Genomic DNA, 19,518 nt, shown 5'->3' on the forward strand with positions numbered 1-19,518 from the left:
CCCAAGCTGAGGCAGGGCAGAGGAAAAGAGAGAAACCCAAGCCGACTCCCTGCCAAGGGTAGTCCTCAACGTGGGACTCAGTCCCGCAACCCTGAGATCATGACCCAAGCCGGAACCAAGAGTCGGACGCTCAACCCACTGAGCCACCCAGGAGCCCCCACGTGGGCTCTTTTTGTCTGTCTTCTTTCACTTTACAGCAATCATCTACATTGTGTGTTATCAAGAGTTCATTCCTTTTTATTGTTGAAAATTATTGATTTGATTATCAATGGCGATCAGTTTGATTACCCCATCACCTGCAGATGGGCCCTTGGATTACTTCCAGTCCTGGGCTATTATGAATAACACTGCTTCATGCACAAGTCTTTGATTGGACGCTGTGCTTTCATTTCTCTTGGAAAATACCTAGGAATGGAACAGCTGGACTATATTACAGCTGGGTCTGTAACCTGGCTTGCAGCTGTTTTCCCAAGTGGTCGTAGCATTTGACATTCCCATCAGCAATGTATGAGAGCTTAGTTTCTCCATACCCTCACTAACACTTAGGATGGTTGACCCTTTTTAAAAAATTTTTTAAAAGATTTTATTTATTTATTTGACAGACAGAGATCGCAAGTAGGCAGAGCAGCAGGCAGAGAGAGAGGAGGAAGCAGGCTCCCCACTGAGCAGAGCCCGATGATGCGGGGCTGGATCCCAGGATCCTGTGATCATGACCTGAGCCGAAGGCAGAGGCTTTAACCCACTGAGCCACCCAGGCACCCCGGATGGTCAACCTTTAAAATCTGGAATGGGGGCACCTGGGTGGCTCAGTCAGTTAGGTGTCTGACTCTTGATTTCAGCTCAGGTCATGATCTTAGGGTCATGAGATTGAACCCTGTGTCGGGCTCCACACTCAGCACAGAGCTGCTTAAGATTCTCCCTCTACCGGGGCACCTGGGTGGCTCAGTAGGTTAAAGCCTCTGCCTTCGGCTCAGGTCATGATATCAGGGTCCCAGGATCGAGCTCCGCATCAGGCTCTCTGCTCAGCGGGGAGCCTGCTTTCTCCTCTCTCTTTGCCTCTCTGCCTGCTTATGATCTCTACCTATCAAATAAATAAATAAAATCTTTAAAAAAAAAAAAGATTCTCCCTCTACCCCCACTGTCACGTGCTCTCTCTCTCTTTCTCTTAAAATGAAATAAATAAAATGAAGAGATAAGGTGAAATCTGGAATGGAGTACAGGAGACTTTAACCAACCCTGGTTAAGCCCAAGCATCCATCCTCTTGCTCCTTGTACCGAGCCATTGGCTTGCAGGCTACTAGAGCAAAATGTCACAGTGATGTTGACTGGTCACACTTGATGTCAGTGGCTCTTAACTGGGACCCATTTTGCCCCTCCCCTCACCTGGACATTTGGCAGCGTCTGGAGTCATTTTGGATGGTCAGTCTGGGCTCAGAAGAGGGTTGTACTGGCATCTCATTGATGGAAATCAACGACATTCCTAAATGTCGTATGATGCCCGGGACAGTCACCTACAACAAGGAATTATCTGGCCCCAAACGTCAGAGGTGGTTCATCCCATCGCCCCATTTTACTGCCTTTTCAACAGGCACCATTTTGGTCTGCTTCCTCTCTCTAGAACCTTTTTTTTTTTAAATTTTTTTTTTTGGTAAAGATTTAAAGATTTTTTTTTTATTTATTTATTTGACAGAGAGAGATCACAAGTAGACAGAGAGGCAGGCAGAGAGAGAGAGAGAGAGGGAAGCAGGTTCCCTGCTGAGCAGAGAGCCTGATGTGGGACTCGATCCCAGGACCCTGAGATCATGACCTGAGCCGAAGGCAGCGGCTTAACCCACTGAGCCACCCAGGCGCCCTTTGGTAAAGATTTTATTTATTTATTTGACAGAGAGAGAGATCACAAGTATGCAGAGAGGCAGGCAGAGAGAGAGGAGGAAGCAGGCTCCCTGCGGAGCAGAGAGCCCGATGCGGGGCTCGATACCAGGACCCTGAGATCATGACCTGAGCCGAAGGCAGCGGCTTAATCCACTGAGCCACCCAGGCGCCCCTTTTTTTTTAAATTTTTAAGATTTTATTTATTTATTTGACAGAGAGAGAGATCACAAGTAGGCAGAGAGGCAGGCAGAGAGAGAGGGGGAAGCAGGCTCCCCGCTGAGCAGAGAGCCTGATGCAGGGCTCGATCCCAGGACCCCAGGATCATGACCAGAGTCGAAGGTAGAGGCTTGACCCACTGAGCCCCCCAGGCGTCCCCTCCCTCTAGAATCTAAGCTCAGTGCCCTCGTCGTTGGTCCTGTTACCATCGCGTCTCCAGCGCTGAGCGTGGGGCCTGGGTCATTGCACAGGCACGCAGGAAATATCTGTTGAACAAGTGGTCGAAAATATTGTTCATTTGTAGTTTTTCATGCGCTCATCAAATATTTATTGGCGATAAACCCAGACGCATCTACAGCGGGAGCCTGACTTTGAATAAATAATTACGCAGAGTAAATAGTTTGGAACTGTGATAAGAACTTTGCAGGTCAAAGCTTAAATAGCGGTGAGGGAGAGCATTCAGCGGGTGCGGTGACTCAGTGTGGGGCGGGGTGGTCAGGCCAGGCTTCCTGGCAGAGGTGACATTTGGGCTGATCGCCACTGCCACTGCCCCTTGGCCACCGGTCAGTTAGCCAGGTCGAGGGAGGCGGGTGGGGGTGCACGCAGGACAGCATCCAGACGCAGGGAACAGAGTGTATGAAGGGCACTTGGTGGGAAGGGAAGTCGTACACGTCAGGAGCAGAGAGAAGGCCAGGGTGGCCGAGGCACAGAGATTTTATTTATTTATTTGAGAGACAGAGAGAGTGAGAGAGCACAAGCAGGGGGAGCGGTGGGGGTGGGGTGTGTGTGGGGGGGAAGCAGGCCCCCTGCCGAGCAGAGAGCCCAATGCAGGGGGCTCGATCCCAGGACCCTGGGACCACGACCCGAGCCAAAGACAGAGGCTTAACCCACTGAGCCACCCAGGGGCCCCAGATTTTAAGGATTTTAAACGGAAAATGACAAGACCTAAGTCTGAAACAAACAAACAAACAAACATAATGTTCGCTTCCGGAGAATCGGTGTTAGAAGGACACGCAGGGAAGCAGGGATGTGGTTTTGGAGGCAGCGAGCTTGGGGACGAGCTGGATATAGCACAGTAACGAGAAGCATGAAACTCTGAACCCGGACAGCGCCTTAAAAAAAAAAAACAACAAAAAACACAACAACTCACCATTAATCAAAAAAATAGAAAACTAAAAACAAACGACAGATAAATCATTAAAGTCCGCATTCGAAGAGCAGAGTAATTCGCGTAGTGCCGCGTCCCTTTAATATTTTTTCTGCAGAAAAGGAGAGCCGTATCGAGAAATGGTTGAGAGGGGGAAGGAAAACGGGACATGGGAGAGAGCTGAGGGGAAAGGAGAGAGAAATGAAGAAGATGGGAAGGTGTGAGTCAGAGAGTGAAGGAGATGAGTCAGGAGGGCTCTGGGCAAGGGGACAGGGATGCGGCGCCGCTGGGCTCCCGGGCACAGAAAAGGCTGGAAGGCAGACTCAGAGGGAGGGGTGAGTGAATGGGGACGCTTGGAAGAGATGCCCGCAGGGAGGCCGGAACAAGTCTGGGGAGAGCAAGAAGCCCGAAGGCCATGTGGGAGTCTGAAGGCTGAGGCCAAGGCCACGGGGGAGCTGGACGTTAGGGAGGACAGTGTGCAAGAGTCGGGTCCAGGCTCAGAAAGAAGGAAAGGGTAACGTGTGTATGGCTAGAGGGGCGGGGAAGCGAGAAAGTGGAGGACAGGTCTGGAAAGATTCCAAGGGAGGGGAACGGCGGGTGTGGCCAAGCATGTGACCGAGGCCTTACCCCGCTCCCCACCCTCTGCTGACTTCAGGCCTCAGTGTTTTTGTCCTTTGCTAGGAAGGAGGCTGGGGGTGCGGGCGGCGGAGAGTGATGGCCGGAGGTGGAGCACAAGGGGCCCAGGCATTGCATTATGTCAGGGATAGGGATTGGAGTGGAGAGCCAAGATGGGGTGCTGGGGCACGGTGCCTGGAAGCCGGGTGTCAGTTGGAGGCGAAGGGACAGGGGCGGCAGGGTGGTGGCTCTGGGAATGGAGACTCCAGGAAGCAGGAGAAGCTCGATGCTCGAGAGTTCTGTGGGTTCGGACCAGGGTTCCTGAAGCTGGGCACGGTTAGCCAACTAGAGAGAGGGAAAGAAAAAAAGAAGAAGAAGAAAAAAAAAAGAGCAGAGGGTGAGGGCGAAAGTAGGGCGGGACAAAGAGCGCCCGGAGTAGAAACCAAGAGTCCCTGCCGTTGGGGGGTTGGGGTGGGGAGGCGGAGACCAGGGCCCCGGGGCATCCCCCCAGCTCCGCAGTATCCCAGGCGCACCTGCTGGGGAGAGGTGAGGAGGCGTCCTGGTGCCCGAGGGAAGTCCAGTCCGGAGGGGCTGACTCCGAGCTCGGAACTCCGGAGAAGCCTCCACCTCCCCCCGACCGGCAGTCCCGGCCCGGCAAAGAAGGGGCGTGACCCTGGCGCTCAGGTTTCTTCCTCTTCACCTGGGCCAGGAGGGGTGGGGGCCAGGACTTCCGGCTCAGGTGAGTGTCCCTTCGGTGACGTCAGGTCACTCTCGGCCGCCCCTGCGGTTCGGCCCGCCCCGCGCTCCCGGTGCGCGCCCCTGACGCCCTACAAATACTCAGGTGCGCCGCACCTGTCCGCCCGCACCTGCCCGCTCTCGGTTGAGCGACTTCTCCCTCGCACGGCAGCCTCGGGCCGACAGCGCAGGGTATTTTGGGGACCGCCGGCCCCCGGGACCGCGCGCATACTGCCCCTCCGCCTTTTGTTTGGGTAGGGTCTACGCGAGCGCCGGAGGGGACCGCCTGGCCCTCGCCGAACGCTTTTCGACCACCAGTCCTCGCGCGGAACCTGTTCCTTGAGCTTGAACACCCTCGTCCGCCGGAAGAAGGATCGGTTTGTGTTTTCTTCGGGTGACAAGATTTGGAATCATCGGACCCAAACCCTTCTCTTTGGGTGACTCGAGACTCCACCGCAAGTGGTCTTTTCGTGGGGCGGACCCCCCAGGCTTTGTCTGTTCTACCGCAGGGTCGCCCGCCCCGTCTTTCTTAGGGCAGAGATGGCCAATTCGGGCCTGCAGCTGCTGGGCTTCGCCATGGCCCTGCTGGGCTGGGTGGCCCTGGTGGCGTGCACCGCCATCCCGCAGTGGCAGATGAGCTCGTACGCGGGCGACAATATCATCACGGCCCAGGCCATGTACAAGGGGCTGTGGATGGAGTGCATCACGCAGAGCACCGGCCTCATGAGCTGCAAATCGTACGACTCGGTGCTCGCCCTGTCCGGTAAGGCCGCGGGGCGGACGGGGCGGACGCGCCCGGGGCCGTGGGAGCGGGGCGGGGTGTGGGAAAGGCCGCCAGGCCCCACGGCCCGACGCCCGGGGTTGCCGGGGAGCGGGCGGGAAGGAGGAAGCGGAAGCGGCCGCGGGCCCGGGTTCCAGTGGCTGCACGTCCGCCTGCGCCCCCGCCGGCCGGTCCCTCCCCCCCGGCGGCCGGCGGTCCAACCCCCTCCAGCTCTCTCCTCCCGCGCGGGCCGGCGCAGGTGGCTGCCTCCGTCTCCCGCCCTTTTCTCCCGGACAAAAGGCGGCGCGGGGCGGAGGGCGCGGGGTCGGCCGGGAGCCGGCGCTGGGTCGGACAGACGTGGGCCGCCGCTTGCGGCCTGTAATCTTATCGGCCGATTAGCCGAAGCCACAAACCCGGTGGCCACGATAGCGGGGTCAGCGCTAGGCCGCGGGCGGGACCGTTCGGCCGTGGGGGTGCTCCGGTCGCTGCCTCCGCGGGCGTCCGCGGGCCTCATCCCCCCTCCCCCCAAGCCCGGACAGTTTCATCGAAACCCTTGCGCCCCGGGCGCGTCCCAGGGCCGAGAGAGGGCGGGGCGGGGCGGGAAGGCCGCGGAGCCGCGAGGGGCGGGACCCACCTGCTCTGTCCCGGGCTCCCGCGCGTAAGGGGCCCCAGGCCAGCGGCCCGCTGGGACTCGAAGGCCGCAGCCGCCCGCACGTCCAGCAACGAGGGCGTCCTTCCCCCTTCCCCGCAGCGGCCCTGCAGGCCACCCGAGCCCTGATGGTGGTATCCCTGGTGCTGGGCTTCCTGGCAATGTTCGTGGCCACCATGGGCATGAAGTGCACCAACTGCGGGGGAGACGACAAAGTGAAGAAGGCCCGGATAGCCATGACCGGAGGGATCATTTTCATCGTGGCAGGTGAGCTCGGTCCCTGCATCCGGGACCGAGGGTGTGCAAGGCGCTGGTTTGGGGTCTGCTAAAACAGCTGAACCATCCTCTCTCCAGGTCTTGCTGCCCTGGTAGCGTGTTCCTGGTACGGCCACCAGATTGTCACCGACTTTTATAACGCACTGGTTCCCATGAATCTTAAGTAAGTATGGGAGCCCTGCCTCCTAAGGGGACGCCAGGCCTGGGCTCCCCTGTCAGGAAAGGCAGGCTTTCTGACCCCCGTCCCCTCTCTCCGTAGGTACGAGTTTGGTCCTGCCATCTTCATTGGCTGGGCAGGGTCTGCTCTGGTCATCCTGGGAGGTGCCCTCCTCTCCTGCTCCTGTCCTGGGAGTGAGGGCAAAACTGGGTACCGTGCACCCCGCTCCTACCCTAAGCCTAACTCTGCCAAGGAGTATGTGTGAGCTGGGACCACCCCTGCCCCAGCTGGGCAGCCTCTGGTATGCCCAGGTACCGGAAATAACCTGGGGCAGATCTCAGCTCATGGGCAGGGGCGGAGCTGAAGCCTCATCACCCCAGCCCAGCGCACTGTGTACATACAGTTCCCCTCAGGGTGGGGGTAAGGGGAGGGGGGAGGGAGAAAAAGGGGAGGGGGTTGGGTGTGCTTTTTGTACAGTAATAAAAAAGTATGTTTTGGAAAGTAGGCTTCATTTTTTCCGCTTCAGGGCCTCTGCTTTCTTCCAGCCCGAATCCTTGCAGGGAACCCGGAACCTTTTAATGTACCTGCTTTGGCTTGAAATAGACCCCATATGGAGCACCAGCGGTGTGCACCGCGCTCCCTGTGCCACCATTCCTTGTCATTCAGGCCCCAACACTATTAACCCTGAAAGACTCAGGGGCTGGCTTTCCCTCAGCTCTTCTGTTCCCCAATTCCATCTCCTCCCACCTCTTGCTTAAATAACTACCCAAGTTCCTTTCAATAGAAAACTATTTTATTAGGCAGGGAGGGGAGGGGTTCCCATTCTCTTCACCTTCCCCGACTGCCCCTTTCCCACCTTTTGTCTTGAGGGGAAGCTACTCTCTGACTCACAGGTCACAGGGCAGGGCCTCTGCAGACCCGGTGCACAAAGGTGGGGACAGGGACAGGGCAAGGACAACGCAAACAATGGGAGGATGGTTACGGGTCCAAGGTCTTTCTCCTCCTTCCAGTTCCAGGCCAGTCAGACATCCAGGTCATCATCTGGGTCTTCCTGGTCCAGGTCGTCGTACGCATCTGGCTCATAGAAGATGCGACCGGGGGCCTGCCTGGGCCCAGGGCGCAGCAGAGCCTGCTGTCTGAGGGAGAAGGGGAGAATGGGGACTGGTGAGGGAGGGGTTGGGGTTCATGTCTGCACACTCCTCCTGGTGACAGACCCCCTCTTCTTTGTCCCTCCATAGCTCCCTGGTCCAAGTCTCCTCTGACCTCCCTGTTCGGTGGGTGCCGGAGCGCCACTTGGACTGGGACAGACATTCTTGGACCGTTCTCTTAATGACGCCTCCCCGTTCTCAGAGCCTGAGGGCAAGGATCCTGGCCGGCTTGCTTCACCCACCCACACAGCAGGCAGAGAACAGGCGCAGAGTGAGGCCGTTATTAACCTGCCCGCCACACCCATCCAGCTTCCTGTCCTCCCAACACGGTTGCCTGGAAACTTCCCCAGGGTCTGGTCTGGGCTGGTCAGTGACCCAAGGCTCTCCTGGAGAGAACACACACACAAAGGCTCTCTTGCCGGGTTGGGAGTAAGAGTGGATAGTGAACCACTCCCCAGACTCGTCTCGGGAGGTGGACTTCAGCCCCTATAAAGTCTGGGAGGTTAACCGATAACCTGCTGGCCCTCCCATCCCATCCCAGGCCGAGGCCCGGCTCTACCCAAGAACAGGGCGCCCAGCCCCTAGCCTTACTTTTCAGAGCTGAACTGGAAGGGCAACGTCAGGCTGTCTTTGGCGGCTCGCTCGCTCTCGGACAGGTGCAGGTTGAAGGTCACATGAGCTGTGGGGTCCACCTGGAGGTAGAGAGGATGCTTCCGCTCTGCTCATGGCTGGAATCCCTGACCCCACCCCCGCATTCCCTCATTCTGGCCCCAGTACCCTTAGATACCGGGGGGGTGTGAGGCTCTGGGTGGGGCTGGGACTCTAGTGGGGGTCCCCCCTGGAGGTCCAGGCTGAAGTCAGGCAGGATGGAGAACCACTGAGTCTGCGGAGAAGACAGAGTAGGAACAGAAAGGTGTTTTCCATCTCACGGAGCAAAGCAGGGAAAGGAACTCGGACGAACAGCATCTGCGTAACGAGGGACCCGAAGCCCCTGTTCGTGCCTCCTCAGCCCTCCTTCAGATCTCTCCCATAGGGACTCGTGCCTTCTCCCCGGGGGACTGCTCCCAGGCTTTTGTCCTTTGCCATTTCTTTCTTTTCCTTTTTTTTTTTTTTAAGATTTTAAAAATTTATTTGACAGACAGAGATCACAAGTAGACAGAGAGGTAAGCAAAGAGAGAGGAGGAAGCCCGATGCGGGGCTCGATCCCAGAACCCGGGGACCATGACCTGAGCCGAAGGCAGAGGCTTTAACCCACTGAGCCACCCAGGCGTCCCCTGTCCTTTGCCATTTCTTGGAAGGTGACAGTTCCCCCTGGTTAAGCTCAGGGGATCCCAGTCAGGCCATCTTGAGTTCAAATCCTGGCTCTACCACGTCCTCTCTGGAACTGTGGGGAACCTTCCCCAAGCCACTCAATGGGGAGAATAAAACCACCTCACGGGGCAGCTGTGAAGATTCAATGAGGGAAACGATGACGCACCGCGAAGTGCCCCCTCCTGTCAGCTCTCTTCCCTTCTGTGTGACCCTGACCTCCCGTGTTTCCCTGGGGTTCTCCTGACCTGACGGGCTGGGCGCTGTCGGGGCCTCCAAGAGAGGATGTGGGCCGAAGCCTGCCCCATGGTCCCACTCAGGGTCACTTCAGCCTGGGCCAGGCTGCTCAGGGCTCCCAGGGGGCCCGCGCCGTGGAGCTCTTCGTGCAGCAGGCCGAGCACTCGCACGGGCTCTGCTGGGGAGCTGCCACCTGGAGGGACAAGGAGGGAGGGGCGTGAAGGGCAGGAGGGAACATTCCGGATGGAAGAGCAAAGGAAGAGCTGGGAGGTGAGGCCCCCTCCCGCACGGCTCTGCCGGGGCTGACCTCCCCTGGCCGGTCCCGTGGCCCCGGAGACTCCTGCCCTCACCTTGTTACTGCGAATCTGAACACGGCTCACTCGGACTTCATGGAATCAGCCCCTTCCCTACCTGCTCTCTGCCTACTGCCCAGCTTCCGTCTCACACAATGAACTCCTTGCAGGTCTGGGAACTTCACACTCTGATCCCAGTCAATGCCTTTGGTTCTTTCCCTTTTTTTCCTCCCATTCTGGGCACACTGACAACGTGTTAGGCACTGCGCCATACGCTGTCACCTTTCAGTCCCTACGGAGGCCAGCATTTCTCGGCTGAACCACATGAAACTGCTGTTACTTGACATCTGTGCATATCTGACCTACCCACACCGACTCCTAATGGTTCAAACCACCCGAGCACTCTCCCTTTTTTTTTTTTTAATATTTTTAAGATTTTATTCATTTATCCGAGAGATCACAAGTGGGCAGAGAGGCAGGCAGAGACAGAGAGAGGGGGAAGCAGGCCCCCCGCTGAGCAGAGAGCCCGATGTGGGGCTCGATCCCAGGACCCTGGGAAGCTGAAGGCAGAGGCTTTAGCCCACTGAGCCACCCAGGCGCCCCACCTCCCTCCTGCTTCTATAGAGTGAACTGAAACCCTGAGAGATTAGACACCTTAACACAAGGCTGGGCGTCTGAGTCCAGAGAGCCCACTGGAGAACCCACAGTATACTTCAGGGCTACTCCCAGGGCCCCCGGTCTGCCCAAATTTGCCTGCTTTTCCGGGCAGCTCTTTCCTGAAGGCACTCAGCCTGTTCCTTTTATCATCACGGCTGTTATCAGGCTATCGTAATTGCTTACTTACCTGTCTGTGTCCTCTATGGGACTTTGAACAAAAATCTGACTGTAGCTAGTCCTTACCTTTCCATCCTCTAGAACTGTACCCGCCACATTGCGTAATTCTTATCTGTTGCGTGAATGAATGAAACAGGTAAGAAAGAACTTGGAAAAGAAATAGTAAAGTGATTGGCAAATGGCATCATGGTAAAGTCGGGAAAGGAGACAGATAGCAAATTGATGTTATAAGGCCCAACTGGAGATCTCTAATACGTTTTTTTCTTAGGCTGGAAAGGGGCTTGCTCCTTGGCAGGGGAAGGTATATGAGAAGAATGAAGGGAGTCTCACCAGGGCGGGAGTGCTGCTGGCTGAGGGCACAGAGGGCCTGGCAGAGTGAGGGACAGGGAAGGTGCAGCAGCAGCCAGCTCAGGGAATCGACAGCGATGGTGACAGGACCAGGATCTGTCCTCCTGCACATGGCTTGCAAGGCTCCCAGGGGTCCCCCCGGAAGGGCCTCCCCAGACTGAGACCAGTTGAGAGGGTCTCTGAAGAGGTCATGGTAAATCAGCCTGCAAAGGGAAAACAGGCGACAACGTAACACTTAACACTGCCCTGCCCTCAATCTTGAACTTCACCCTGTGATCTTTGGGGCTCTATTTTTCTGACGTAATAGCCTAAATATCAGTGAAAAGGATACCGAGAAATAGAACATAGTGCTTGAAAGCACAGACTTTGGTGTCAGAAAGCCCTGAGCTCCAAGCTTGGCTTTACTACCGACCCAAGGTCACCTGCCTCATAAATTACTTAACCTAAGGCTCAGTTTCTTCAACTGGGGAATAAGGATACCAACTGCTTGATCTTTAGAATAATGCTTGACACACGGCAAATACTTGGTAAATGTCAGCTATCGTCATCATCAAATATTTCCTAAGTGTCGTTCCCCGGAGGAACAGAGAAAAGAAGACAGGACCTGTGGTTCCTGCTAGCAGAACAGCTTCGAGAAGGTCGAGAAGTAAGTTACGTGGCACCACCTGCCAATAAAACAGTAACGGCAAGTGCAGGCAAGGGAGCGTGGCATGGCTTAGAAGTCCTGGGGCAGGATTCATGGTGGCCAAACTTGTTCCGGACCCCTCCTTTCTATCTTTTGCTTCTCTTATAAATGCCTTAACATAACCCGTCACAACCTCTGATACAAACTTAGAGCTGAACAGACAGACGTGATCCCACCGAGCAATCCAGACCAGAGAGAAGTCTTTTCAACCAGGCACCCAGGTGGGTTCAGGAGCCTCCTGACCTCTTCCCCCACAGCAGTCTGTAAGTCCTGGAAATTCTACAGGCTAGAGTCCTTTCAGGTTTGTCCTAAACTCTCCATCCTTACTGCTACTGTGTTAAACAGCAGACCCCTGTCAGCTCCTAACACCACTCCCTGGGTTTCATTAGGGCGGGCACCACTCCTGTCTCATTCCCTGCGCCTACTGCTGCACCCGTTTCATAACCGGAGCTCAGCGCACATGCACCTGAGTGCACCTGGAAAACTGCCAGTAGCCCAACCTCCCGGGTCTGTCTCCAGGCTGCCCCTTTCTAACCTCCTTCTCCACTCGGGACGCTTCTCCACACCGGCTGTTATCACTCTCCTCCCAAATTCCAAAATGACTCTCACCACTTTTAGGGTAACGTCTAAACCCCCCTTCCCACTCTGTAAGACCTTGTGCTATGAGGTGCCTTTTTATCTGTCTCGACACAAGCAGCTCTCCCAGCTCCCACAAACAGCACGCTTTCACCCACGTGCCCAAGTGTGCACATGCTCGTCCCTCTGCCTCCAGGACAAACTGCTCAGTAGCTTGCAGCTAGGGTTGGCACAACTTTGGAATCCACGTCTGGATAAAGCACCATGAGATTGTGAATGACAAAAAGGCAGAATGTTTATCTTTTTTTTTTTTTTTTAAACATTTTATTTGTAAACAGCCTCTACACCCAACGTGGTGCCGGAACTCACAACCCTGAGGTCCAGAGTAGCAGGCCGAATTTGCGCCTCCGGAAAGACCCACACCCGTTCACTCAATGCGCGTCGGAGCGGCCTCCGGCACACACCGGGTTCTGCGCTTGCTGCTGCCCGCGGACTCCCCAGGAGACCCCCACACGGGATGCGCCCGCTCCAAACGTACCGGCTGTTGACAATGGCGTCAAAACCTTCACGGAACTCGTCCTCGCTCACTTCGCAGCCCAGGATGTGGACCCGCTCCCCACTAAGGCAGAGATGGAGCGTGTCACCGAGTCCGGCTCGGGCCTCCCCCTCCGCCCCCCGCCCCGGGGACAAGCTGGGGGACACTCACCACAGTGCAGACTTCCTGATCAGCGCCTTCAAGAGACTGCGCCCCTCCCACTCCACGGAGTCTGGGGAGAGCGGGGGACGATAAACAGCGTGAGAAAGCGGAGGTTTCCGTCCTCACGAGCCCCTGGAGGCCACCCCTCGCCTGGGACACATGGCTCTTCCTCTCCGTTTCCGCCCCTGGAGCCCGGCTCGGAAGCCCCTGCGCCTCTGGCCCTCACCCCGCAGCAGCACCAGCCCGCCCAGAGCCAGCACCGACTCCATCTCCAACCCGCGTCGGTCCCTCCTCCGGCGCCCTCTGATGGCGTCACGGCCCGCTGACCCGCCCCCTCCAGGCAAAGGGGCGGGACACCCATGAATCCTCCCACCACCGACACCCAGCCTCGTCTGGAATGAGGCGATTCTGTTCAATATCCCGGCGGGTCCCCTCACGCGGAGGGGCCCCTCCCGAGTGCCGAAGCACAGACACTTCACATTTTTTTGCACGACTGGGGCCGGAAGAGCCGTTGGGGCAGTTGTCGGTGGGCGGGGAAGGAGGCCGCACGAGCCCGTCCGACGGCCCAACCTCGGCCGCGAGGGACGTCACTCCGCCCCGCCCACCCCGCTCAAGGCGGGGCCTGTTCGCTCCCAGGCCCCGCCCCGCCCCCGCCTTCCGCGCTTGCGCGGTTTTGCGGCCTCGTGGGGCGCTCACTCCGCTTCCCTCACCCGCCCCCATAGACCGAGGAGGGGGAACTTTAGTCCCGGTGAAGCGAATACACGTCACCACCGGAAGCAGTGTCAGAGGGGAAGAGGAGGGGGGAAGAAAGGAGGAGGGAGCCCGTAGGGCGGTAAAATGGCGCCTGTCAGAGTGGGAAATCCAGCTGCAGAGGCTGCAGCCCCGCTCCCCAGCGGCTAAGGCACCCCCGACTTCGGGGAGGGGGAGGCCGCTCCGGCCTAGCCGTCCGCGCCCTTCGGCTCCCCCTCCCCCTCCTTCCCCGCTCCTTCGCTCAGCGGCCCGTTCTCCGCCGCCGCGGCCCTCCGCGCGCCGCGGCCCCCGCCCGCCCTTTCCCGCGGGCAGCCCCCTAGCGCGCCTGCGCAGCGGGCCACCCTCCGCTTCCCCCTTCCCCTCCCCCTCCCTTCTCCCTCCCTCCCTTCTCCCCGGCCCCCTCCCCCACTGCCCCCTCCCCCAATTCTCCATCCCCTTCCCTCCCGGTCTCGGAGGACCCCGTCCTAGCCCGACCCGTCTCGGCCCGCAACCTCCGCGAAGCCGTCGGTGCCACTCCCCGCCCATGTGGGCCCCCGCGGGCTGCCCACGCCTGTCCCCCAGCTCCCGGTTCCGCTGGGCTTTCCCCTCGCCGGGGGTGGCTTTCTGAGCCGCCCGCTCCGCGCCCCTCTCTGCAGCCTTTCCTGCCACTCGGGGCCCCCGTTCCCCCTCCCGGCGGCGGGGGGCTGCCCCCGGGGGGCTGGCGGAGCTGGGCCGCGGGGGCCCCGGGGCCGGCGGTGCCGGGGTCATCGGGATGATGCGGACGCAGTGTCTGCTGGGGCTGCGCACGTTCGTGGCCTTCGCCGCCAAGCTCTGGAGCTTCTTCATTTACCTTTTGCGGAGGCAGATCCGCACGGTGAGCTGCGGTGGGCGCTGGTGGTGGTGGGAAGCTCTGTCAGCGGTGCTCACGGGTTTTCGCGTAGTGTCGGGCCTCTGTTTGGGCTTCGGAACGGAGTCCCGGGGGCGGCTCTTCCCGTTAGAGACCTGGGGCACCCTTGGCTGGGCCTGCGGCTGAATGGGGAGGGGGGAGACCCTTGTAGTAGAACGGAGATGGGGGTGCTCGTCGGGGACAGGGTTTGGCAACTCTTGGGGGCCAGGGTGGTGGGTGGGGCGCCGTTTAGGAAACCGGAGTTGTTGTTAGAGAAACCGAAAGGAGGGAACACCTGTTTGATGGCACCAGCCCTGCCGACGTGGGCCTGTGGAAGACCCTCTGTGCGTTAGGTCTCCTGTCAAGGAAGAGCCCTGGTTATGTGTCAAGGGTAGGGATGGGTGGGAGAGCGTGTGTGACCAACAAGGATGGGATCGGGGAAGCCTGGCGTGTGAGGAGAAACCGCTGGGGGTCGCATTAAGGGGACTCCTCCAGAAAGGCCCTGGAAACTCGTGTGGGTATCTGGATTTGTCGAGACCCTGGGACCAAGAGAGATGCTTTCACGTTGGGCTTGAGGGAAGGGAGCCCGTGAAAGTTCGGGTGTCTCTGTGGGAAGACGGGTGCCTGTCAGTGGTGGACGTGCATCAGAGGGCATGCTTGCCTCCCCGGGAGACCCCAGCGTGGTGAGGGACACTGTGGACAGTGAAGTACCCCAGTATCTCTGGGTTCCCTCCCCCGAGCTTTTCCCCAAGGTCAAAGCTCCAGCCAGAGCCCACTATCATGTAGTGAATGTGCTCCTGTGTTCTCCCCGCCACTGGGGAGAGTCTTCTGGAAGGAGTCTGGGGAGGGTTCAGTACACCGAGGTGCAGAAGTTCTCTGCCCTGTCTTCTTCGGCGTCCCTCAGTACAACTTGGCAGAATAAAAGCAGCTAGGGCCTGCTTCGGCCAGACAATTTCCAGAGAGCCCTGGGTGGTGGCCGTGGCGGTGGCGGTTGACTTACTGACTTGGGGGAGTGGGCCTGGCCTCGAATTCGGTGTCTCCTCTACCACTTCCTGATTTAGGGTGAGGATTGTTTCTGGGTGGTCATAGTTGTAGGCAGGGCTGTTTCCCTGAAACCCCTTAGCAGCCAAGAAGAACTTGGGGTCGGAAATGCTGCGATGTGTGTGGGGCTCGCTCCTGGGGTTTTCTTCATACATTAACTGCTGTGCTCTCTGCCTGGCCTTGCTCCGAGCCCACCCCCTTCCCCCCTCCAAATTTCTGTTCTGGGTGCTCATCCAGATGCTAGTTACTTGCAAAACTGCTCTCCTCTGGGCAGCGCCGACCCTGCAGCCTTTTGTCTTCCCTTCCAATCTGGTGTCTCCCCCCACCCCCACCCCCTCTCTGGCAGATGCTCAGAGCATTCCCTTCATGCCCAGCATGTGCAACCCGAGATAGCAGGGCAGGACACCCGAGCTGTCGCGGCCCCCATCCCGGCCCTCATCCCGGCCCAGGGAGAAAAGAAGGGCAGATGCCTTGGCATTAGGGGGAGAGGGTCCTGTGGTTTGCAAGGGGGTTGCCTGGTCCAGGTGAGGCTGGGGCTTGGGGATGGACAGCAGAGCATCTGTCTGTGCTGAGCAGAGCAGAGCAGAGGAAGGGATGGCCAGGCTGGCATGAGGGAGGTCTGGGTGCTGGAAATAGGAGACTCTGGAGGAGGCCTGGAGAAGCTGGAAGGTTGAGGTGGTGACGTCCTTGTCCCTTCCTCACCTCCCTCACGGCCCTTACTTCACCCATGCTGGCAGATGGGGCTTTGCAGAGCTGTGCGACCTGCCCTGGGTACCGGAATAAGGAGGCAGGTCAGAGGCCTGAGGTTCTGTGCCACTTGTGACTTGGCCGGTAGAGACAGAAGCGGACAGGTGGCTGGTTAAAATAGGCCTGGTGGCCCCCGGCCAGGGGAACTTAGCTGACCTGACAACCCCTGGATTCCCTCATCCTGCCTCCCCCTTAGGTACCCGAGGACCTCCTCCCCCGACTCCTCCTCTCAGCCCAGGAAGGGATCTGCGGCTCTCGGGTCCCAGAGGGAGGTGATGGGAGTCGTGACAGAGGAGCCTTGGGGTGGACGTGTGAAGGGCCATGCATTGCTCTGTTGTGGCACAGCACGACAGTGTCCTGGCTGAGAGTGGGGGCTGGGGTCCGACGGCATGGGTGCCATCCTTGTACCACTGCATGGACCTTGATACTCACCGGCCGTCGTGTGACAGAGTCCTCGGAGGACAGGCGTGATGCCGACGACACGCGTGCTCTCGCCGAGTTCTCCCTCTAACGGGGGGTGGGGGCAGACAGACGACCCAATGAGATACGTGGTCCCGGCTAAGCCTTGGGCTCTTCCGTGTTTAGAGACGATGATGTTGTCGGTCTTATGTTCTTCCGACGAGGGTTCGGGGGGTTCAGTGAACTAGCCCTCGCTGACTTCCACGGTGCCCAGCACACAGCAAGTGTTCTTGGCATGATGTCCTTGACAGGGTTCCAATCCCCTCCTTCGCTGTTTCTAGGTGATTCAGTATCAGACTGTTCGATATGATATCCTCCCCTTATCTCCTGTGTCCCGGAATCGGCTAGGTGAGTACGCTGGCTGGGAAGACCCCTGTAAGGTGCGGTAGGGTTCAAGGTGTGGGCTGGAGGTTGACCCCTCGCGTTGTGGTTCCAGGTCAGGTCAAGAGGAAGATCCTGGTGCTGGATCTGGATGAGACGCTTATCCACTCCCATCATGATGGGGTGCTGAGGCCCACCGTCCGGCCTGGAACGCCTCCCGACTTCATCCTCAAGGTGTGTGTGGGATGGGAAGCAATGGGATGGTCCTGTCTGTTGCTCTGCTCCGACTGGGACTTCCTTTCCCAGTCTCAGAGCGTCTGGTCCCTGCGCCCATCCTCTGGCATCAGTGACACCCCGTAGCAGGGGAGTGGGCAGTGGGGGGTGCGACTGACCTTTCAGCGTGTGCTCTGGTGCTCAGGACACCCCCGCCCTTCCCCGTTGCTCCACAGGTGGTGATAGACAAACATCCCGTCCGGTTTTTTGTACATAAGAGGCCCCACGTGGACTTCTTCTTAGAAGTGGTGAGTTCGCAGACACTCAGGGGAGCTCTGTGAGGAAAGAATGGTCTTAGGGCTCTGGGGATTCAGATGGCCCGGAGGAAGTAGGGGCTGAGGAGAAACGGGTGCGGGCGGTTTTGGAGAGGGGAGGTTGTGGGACAGTGAGAGCTTGGATGGCTTTCTGGGAGCTTGGGTTCACGTGCTGTGTGGATGTAATTCTGTCCTTCCGTGGCTGCCTGATCATCTATTCATGCAGCTTTGTGTCTTAACGGCGAATGGTGCCCGAGACTCTGAGCGTGGGGGCCTTCAGAATTTAGAGAGGCCCGCGGGACTGGGCTGGAGTCCTGGTGAAAGAGAACCGAGCGTCTAGAGGAATGGGCACCTCTCCGACACCTCCCTCTCCCCTGCTCAATTTCAGGTGAGTCAGTGGTACGAGCTGGTGGTGTTCACGGCCAGCATGGAGATCTACGGCTCTGCGGTGGCCGACAAACTAGACAACAGCAGGAGCATTCTCAAGCGCAGATACTATAGACAGGTAAGGCGCGGCCCCGCGCGCAGGGCTCTGTCCTGGAGTGGGACCCTCTGGGGGGCCAGGGGAGGCATGTGGCATCACCCCCTTGGTGGGACTTGACCGCCCCTGGGCGTCGTGGGGACCGGGCCATGGTCACGGGGGGACGAGTCTCTCCTGGATGCCCAGCTCGCCCTACTTTCCAGCACTGCACTTTGGAACTGGGCAGCTACATCAAGGACCTCTCTGTGGTCCACAGCGACCTCTCCAGCATCGTGATCCTGGATAACTCCCCAGGGGCTTACAGGAGCCACCCAGGTACGGGACAAGGCGGCGGGTCTGGCAGGACTGGGAAGTGGTTCTGAGGAGGGATTCGGAAAGCCTGGAGCTGGGATTCCTGGTTTACTGTGGGTCAGGATGCGAGGTGTTTCCCTTTCTCCTGAGACAGCGCCCCTCCCCCACACGTCCTTTTCATAGATGGGGCTGTTCCCCCCACATTTGCTTCCCTGACACAGTGGTCTAGAAGCCTCATGCTCCCATGAGACATGGTGATTTAAAGTTGATTTTTATTTTGGAGGCTGAATCAGGAAGGTTTTACTTAGGTTGCTGGGTTTGGGTGGGTGGGGAGAGGAACATGTTTTAAAGGAACGATCCCCACCCCAGCTAGGAAAATCAGCCTGTCTCTTGAATTTGTTTATTCTCACGTGCATCCATCTGATCCGCCCTAGACAACGCCATCCCCATCAAATCGTGGTTCAGCGACCCCAGCGACACCGCCCTTCTCAACCTGCTTCCGATGCTGGATGCGCTCAGGTAAGGGAAGTGAGACACTTCGATCTCTGAGGAAAGGAGGTTGGGGAATCCCAAGAGGGAATAAAGATGTGTCCTGTTTGACTCATTTACCTCTTTTCCCTTAAGAACTTAGCATTTGAACCCAGGCCTCCTTACAGTAAAGCTCGTCGCTTTTAGCCAGTGGGTTCTGGGGCAAACCGGACCTCAGTTTCATGTGAAAATGGTGATCATTTCCGGCCCCCATCTCCCATGAGGCCGCCTGACGCCAGTGTTGGGAGGGCATCCACTCTGAGGGCGCCGCCAACTCAACTTATTGTCCTCCCAGGTTCACCGCGGATGTTCGATCTGTGCTGAGCCGAAACCTTCACCAACACAGGCTCTGGTGACAGCTGCCCCCCCTCCACCCGAGTCGGGGTGGGGGGGAAAGGGAGGGTGAGCCCTCGGGATGCCGTCTGCCGTCCTGTCCAGTGGTGAGGACTGTGTGGGCAGGGTCTGCCCCTCCCGCCCCTCTCTGCCCCCGGGAGCCCTGCACTCGGCATGGAGTCTGGATGGACACGTGGGCCAGACTCTGAAGCAGCCTCACTCTAAGTTGGCGTTCGCACTCCCTGGAAACCCCAGACTGGGACATAAGCGGAGGCCTAGGAGAGCCGATGTCTGGTGGAGAGACAGGACTGGCCAGAATGACAGACAGACATTCGGTAACCGCGAGGCTCAAAGAAAAGCCAAGCCAGCTTTGTTGTGATTTGATTTTTTAAAAACTCTTGTACAAAACTGATCTAATTCTTCACTCCAAGGGCTGGGATGTGGGTGGGAAACTGGGATTTTTGGGCCACTGGATTTTCCCCCAACGTGTCCCCCCCACTTTTCCCTTTTATTTCCCCTTCTTCCTAGATTCCTTCAGACCTGTAACCAGCTTTCTCTCTCTCTCTCTCTCTTTTTTTTCTTTCCTCTCTTTTAAACCATGCATTATAACTTTGGAAACCGA

General features: G+C 58.1%; 3 protein-coding genes across 3 annotated transcripts; 2 read left to right on the top strand and 1 right to left on the bottom strand.

Annotated features, from left to right (window-relative positions):
- Window positions 1–4,727: 4,727 nt before the first annotated feature.
- On the top strand, window positions 4,728–6,927 carry CLDN7 (claudin 7). Its single transcript, XM_045986671.1, has 4 exons — window positions 4,728–5,348; window positions 6,097–6,261; window positions 6,349–6,433; window positions 6,530–6,927. Exons 1-4 carry the CDS (start codon window positions 5,126–5,128, stop codon window positions 6,690–6,692), a joined length of 636 nt encoding a protein of 211 aa, XP_045842627.1. The 5' UTR covers window positions 4,728–5,125; the 3' UTR covers window positions 6,693–6,927.
- Window positions 6,928–7,206: 279 nt separating this feature from the next.
- Window positions 7,207–13,033, bottom strand: ELP5 (elongator acetyltransferase complex subunit 5). The gene is given in 9 exon segments (XM_045985088.1): window positions 7,207–7,563; window positions 8,167–8,267; window positions 8,363–8,458; window positions 9,132–9,313; window positions 10,578–10,798; window positions 12,395–12,475; window positions 12,563–12,623; window positions 12,780–12,836; window positions 12,839–13,033. Coding segments are annotated over 9 exon segments (990 nt in total). The 5' UTR covers window positions 12,915–13,033; the 3' UTR covers window positions 7,207–7,448.
- A 297-nt stretch (window positions 13,034–13,330) lies between these two features.
- On the top strand, window positions 13,331–19,308 carry CTDNEP1 (CTD nuclear envelope phosphatase 1). The gene is made up of 8 exons (XM_045985089.1): window positions 13,331–14,156; window positions 16,697–16,763; window positions 16,852–16,970; window positions 17,186–17,257; window positions 17,652–17,768; window positions 17,948–18,059; window positions 18,470–18,554; window positions 18,859–19,308. Exons 1-8 carry the CDS (start codon window positions 14,055–14,057, stop codon window positions 18,917–18,919), a joined length of 735 nt encoding a protein of 244 aa, XP_045841045.1. The 5' UTR covers window positions 13,331–14,054; the 3' UTR covers window positions 18,920–19,308.
- The last annotated feature ends 210 nt before the right edge of the window (window positions 19,309–19,518 follow it).

Source organism: Meles meles, chromosome 18 (assembly GCF_922984935.1).
Source record: "Meles meles chromosome 18, mMelMel3.1 paternal haplotype, whole genome shotgun sequence".
Lineage (NCBI taxonomy): Eukaryota > Metazoa > Chordata > Mammalia > Carnivora > Mustelidae > Meles > Meles meles.

What these genes read in the sequence shown, in the direction of transcription:
- CLDN7 (XM_045986671.1), top strand. Translation starts at nt 5,126, where the DNA reads ATGGCCAATTCGGGCCTGCAGCTGCTGGGCTTCGCCATGGCCCTGCTG. An exon ending in CTCGGTGCTCGCCCTGTCCG is followed by an intron (nt 5,349 to 6,096) that starts GTAAGGCCGCGG and finishes CCTTCCCCGCAG; the next exon opens with CGGCCCTGCAGGCCACCCGA. An exon ending in GATCATTTTCATCGTGGCAG is followed by an intron (nt 6,262 to 6,348) that starts GTGAGCTCGGTC and finishes TCCTCTCTCCAG; the next exon opens with GTCTTGCTGCCCTGGTAGCG.
- CTDNEP1 (XM_045985089.1), top strand. Translation starts at nt 14,055, where the DNA reads ATGATGCGGACGCAGTGTCTGCTGGGGCTGCGCACGTTCGTGGCCTTC. An exon ending in TGTGTCCCGGAATCGGCTAG is followed by an intron (nt 16,764 to 16,851) that starts GTGAGTACGCTG and finishes TTGTGGTTCCAG; the next exon opens with GTCAGGTCAAGAGGAAGATC. An exon ending in AGCGCAGATACTATAGACAG is followed by an intron (nt 17,769 to 17,947) that starts GTAAGGCGCGGC and finishes CCTACTTTCCAG; the next exon opens with CACTGCACTTTGGAACTGGG.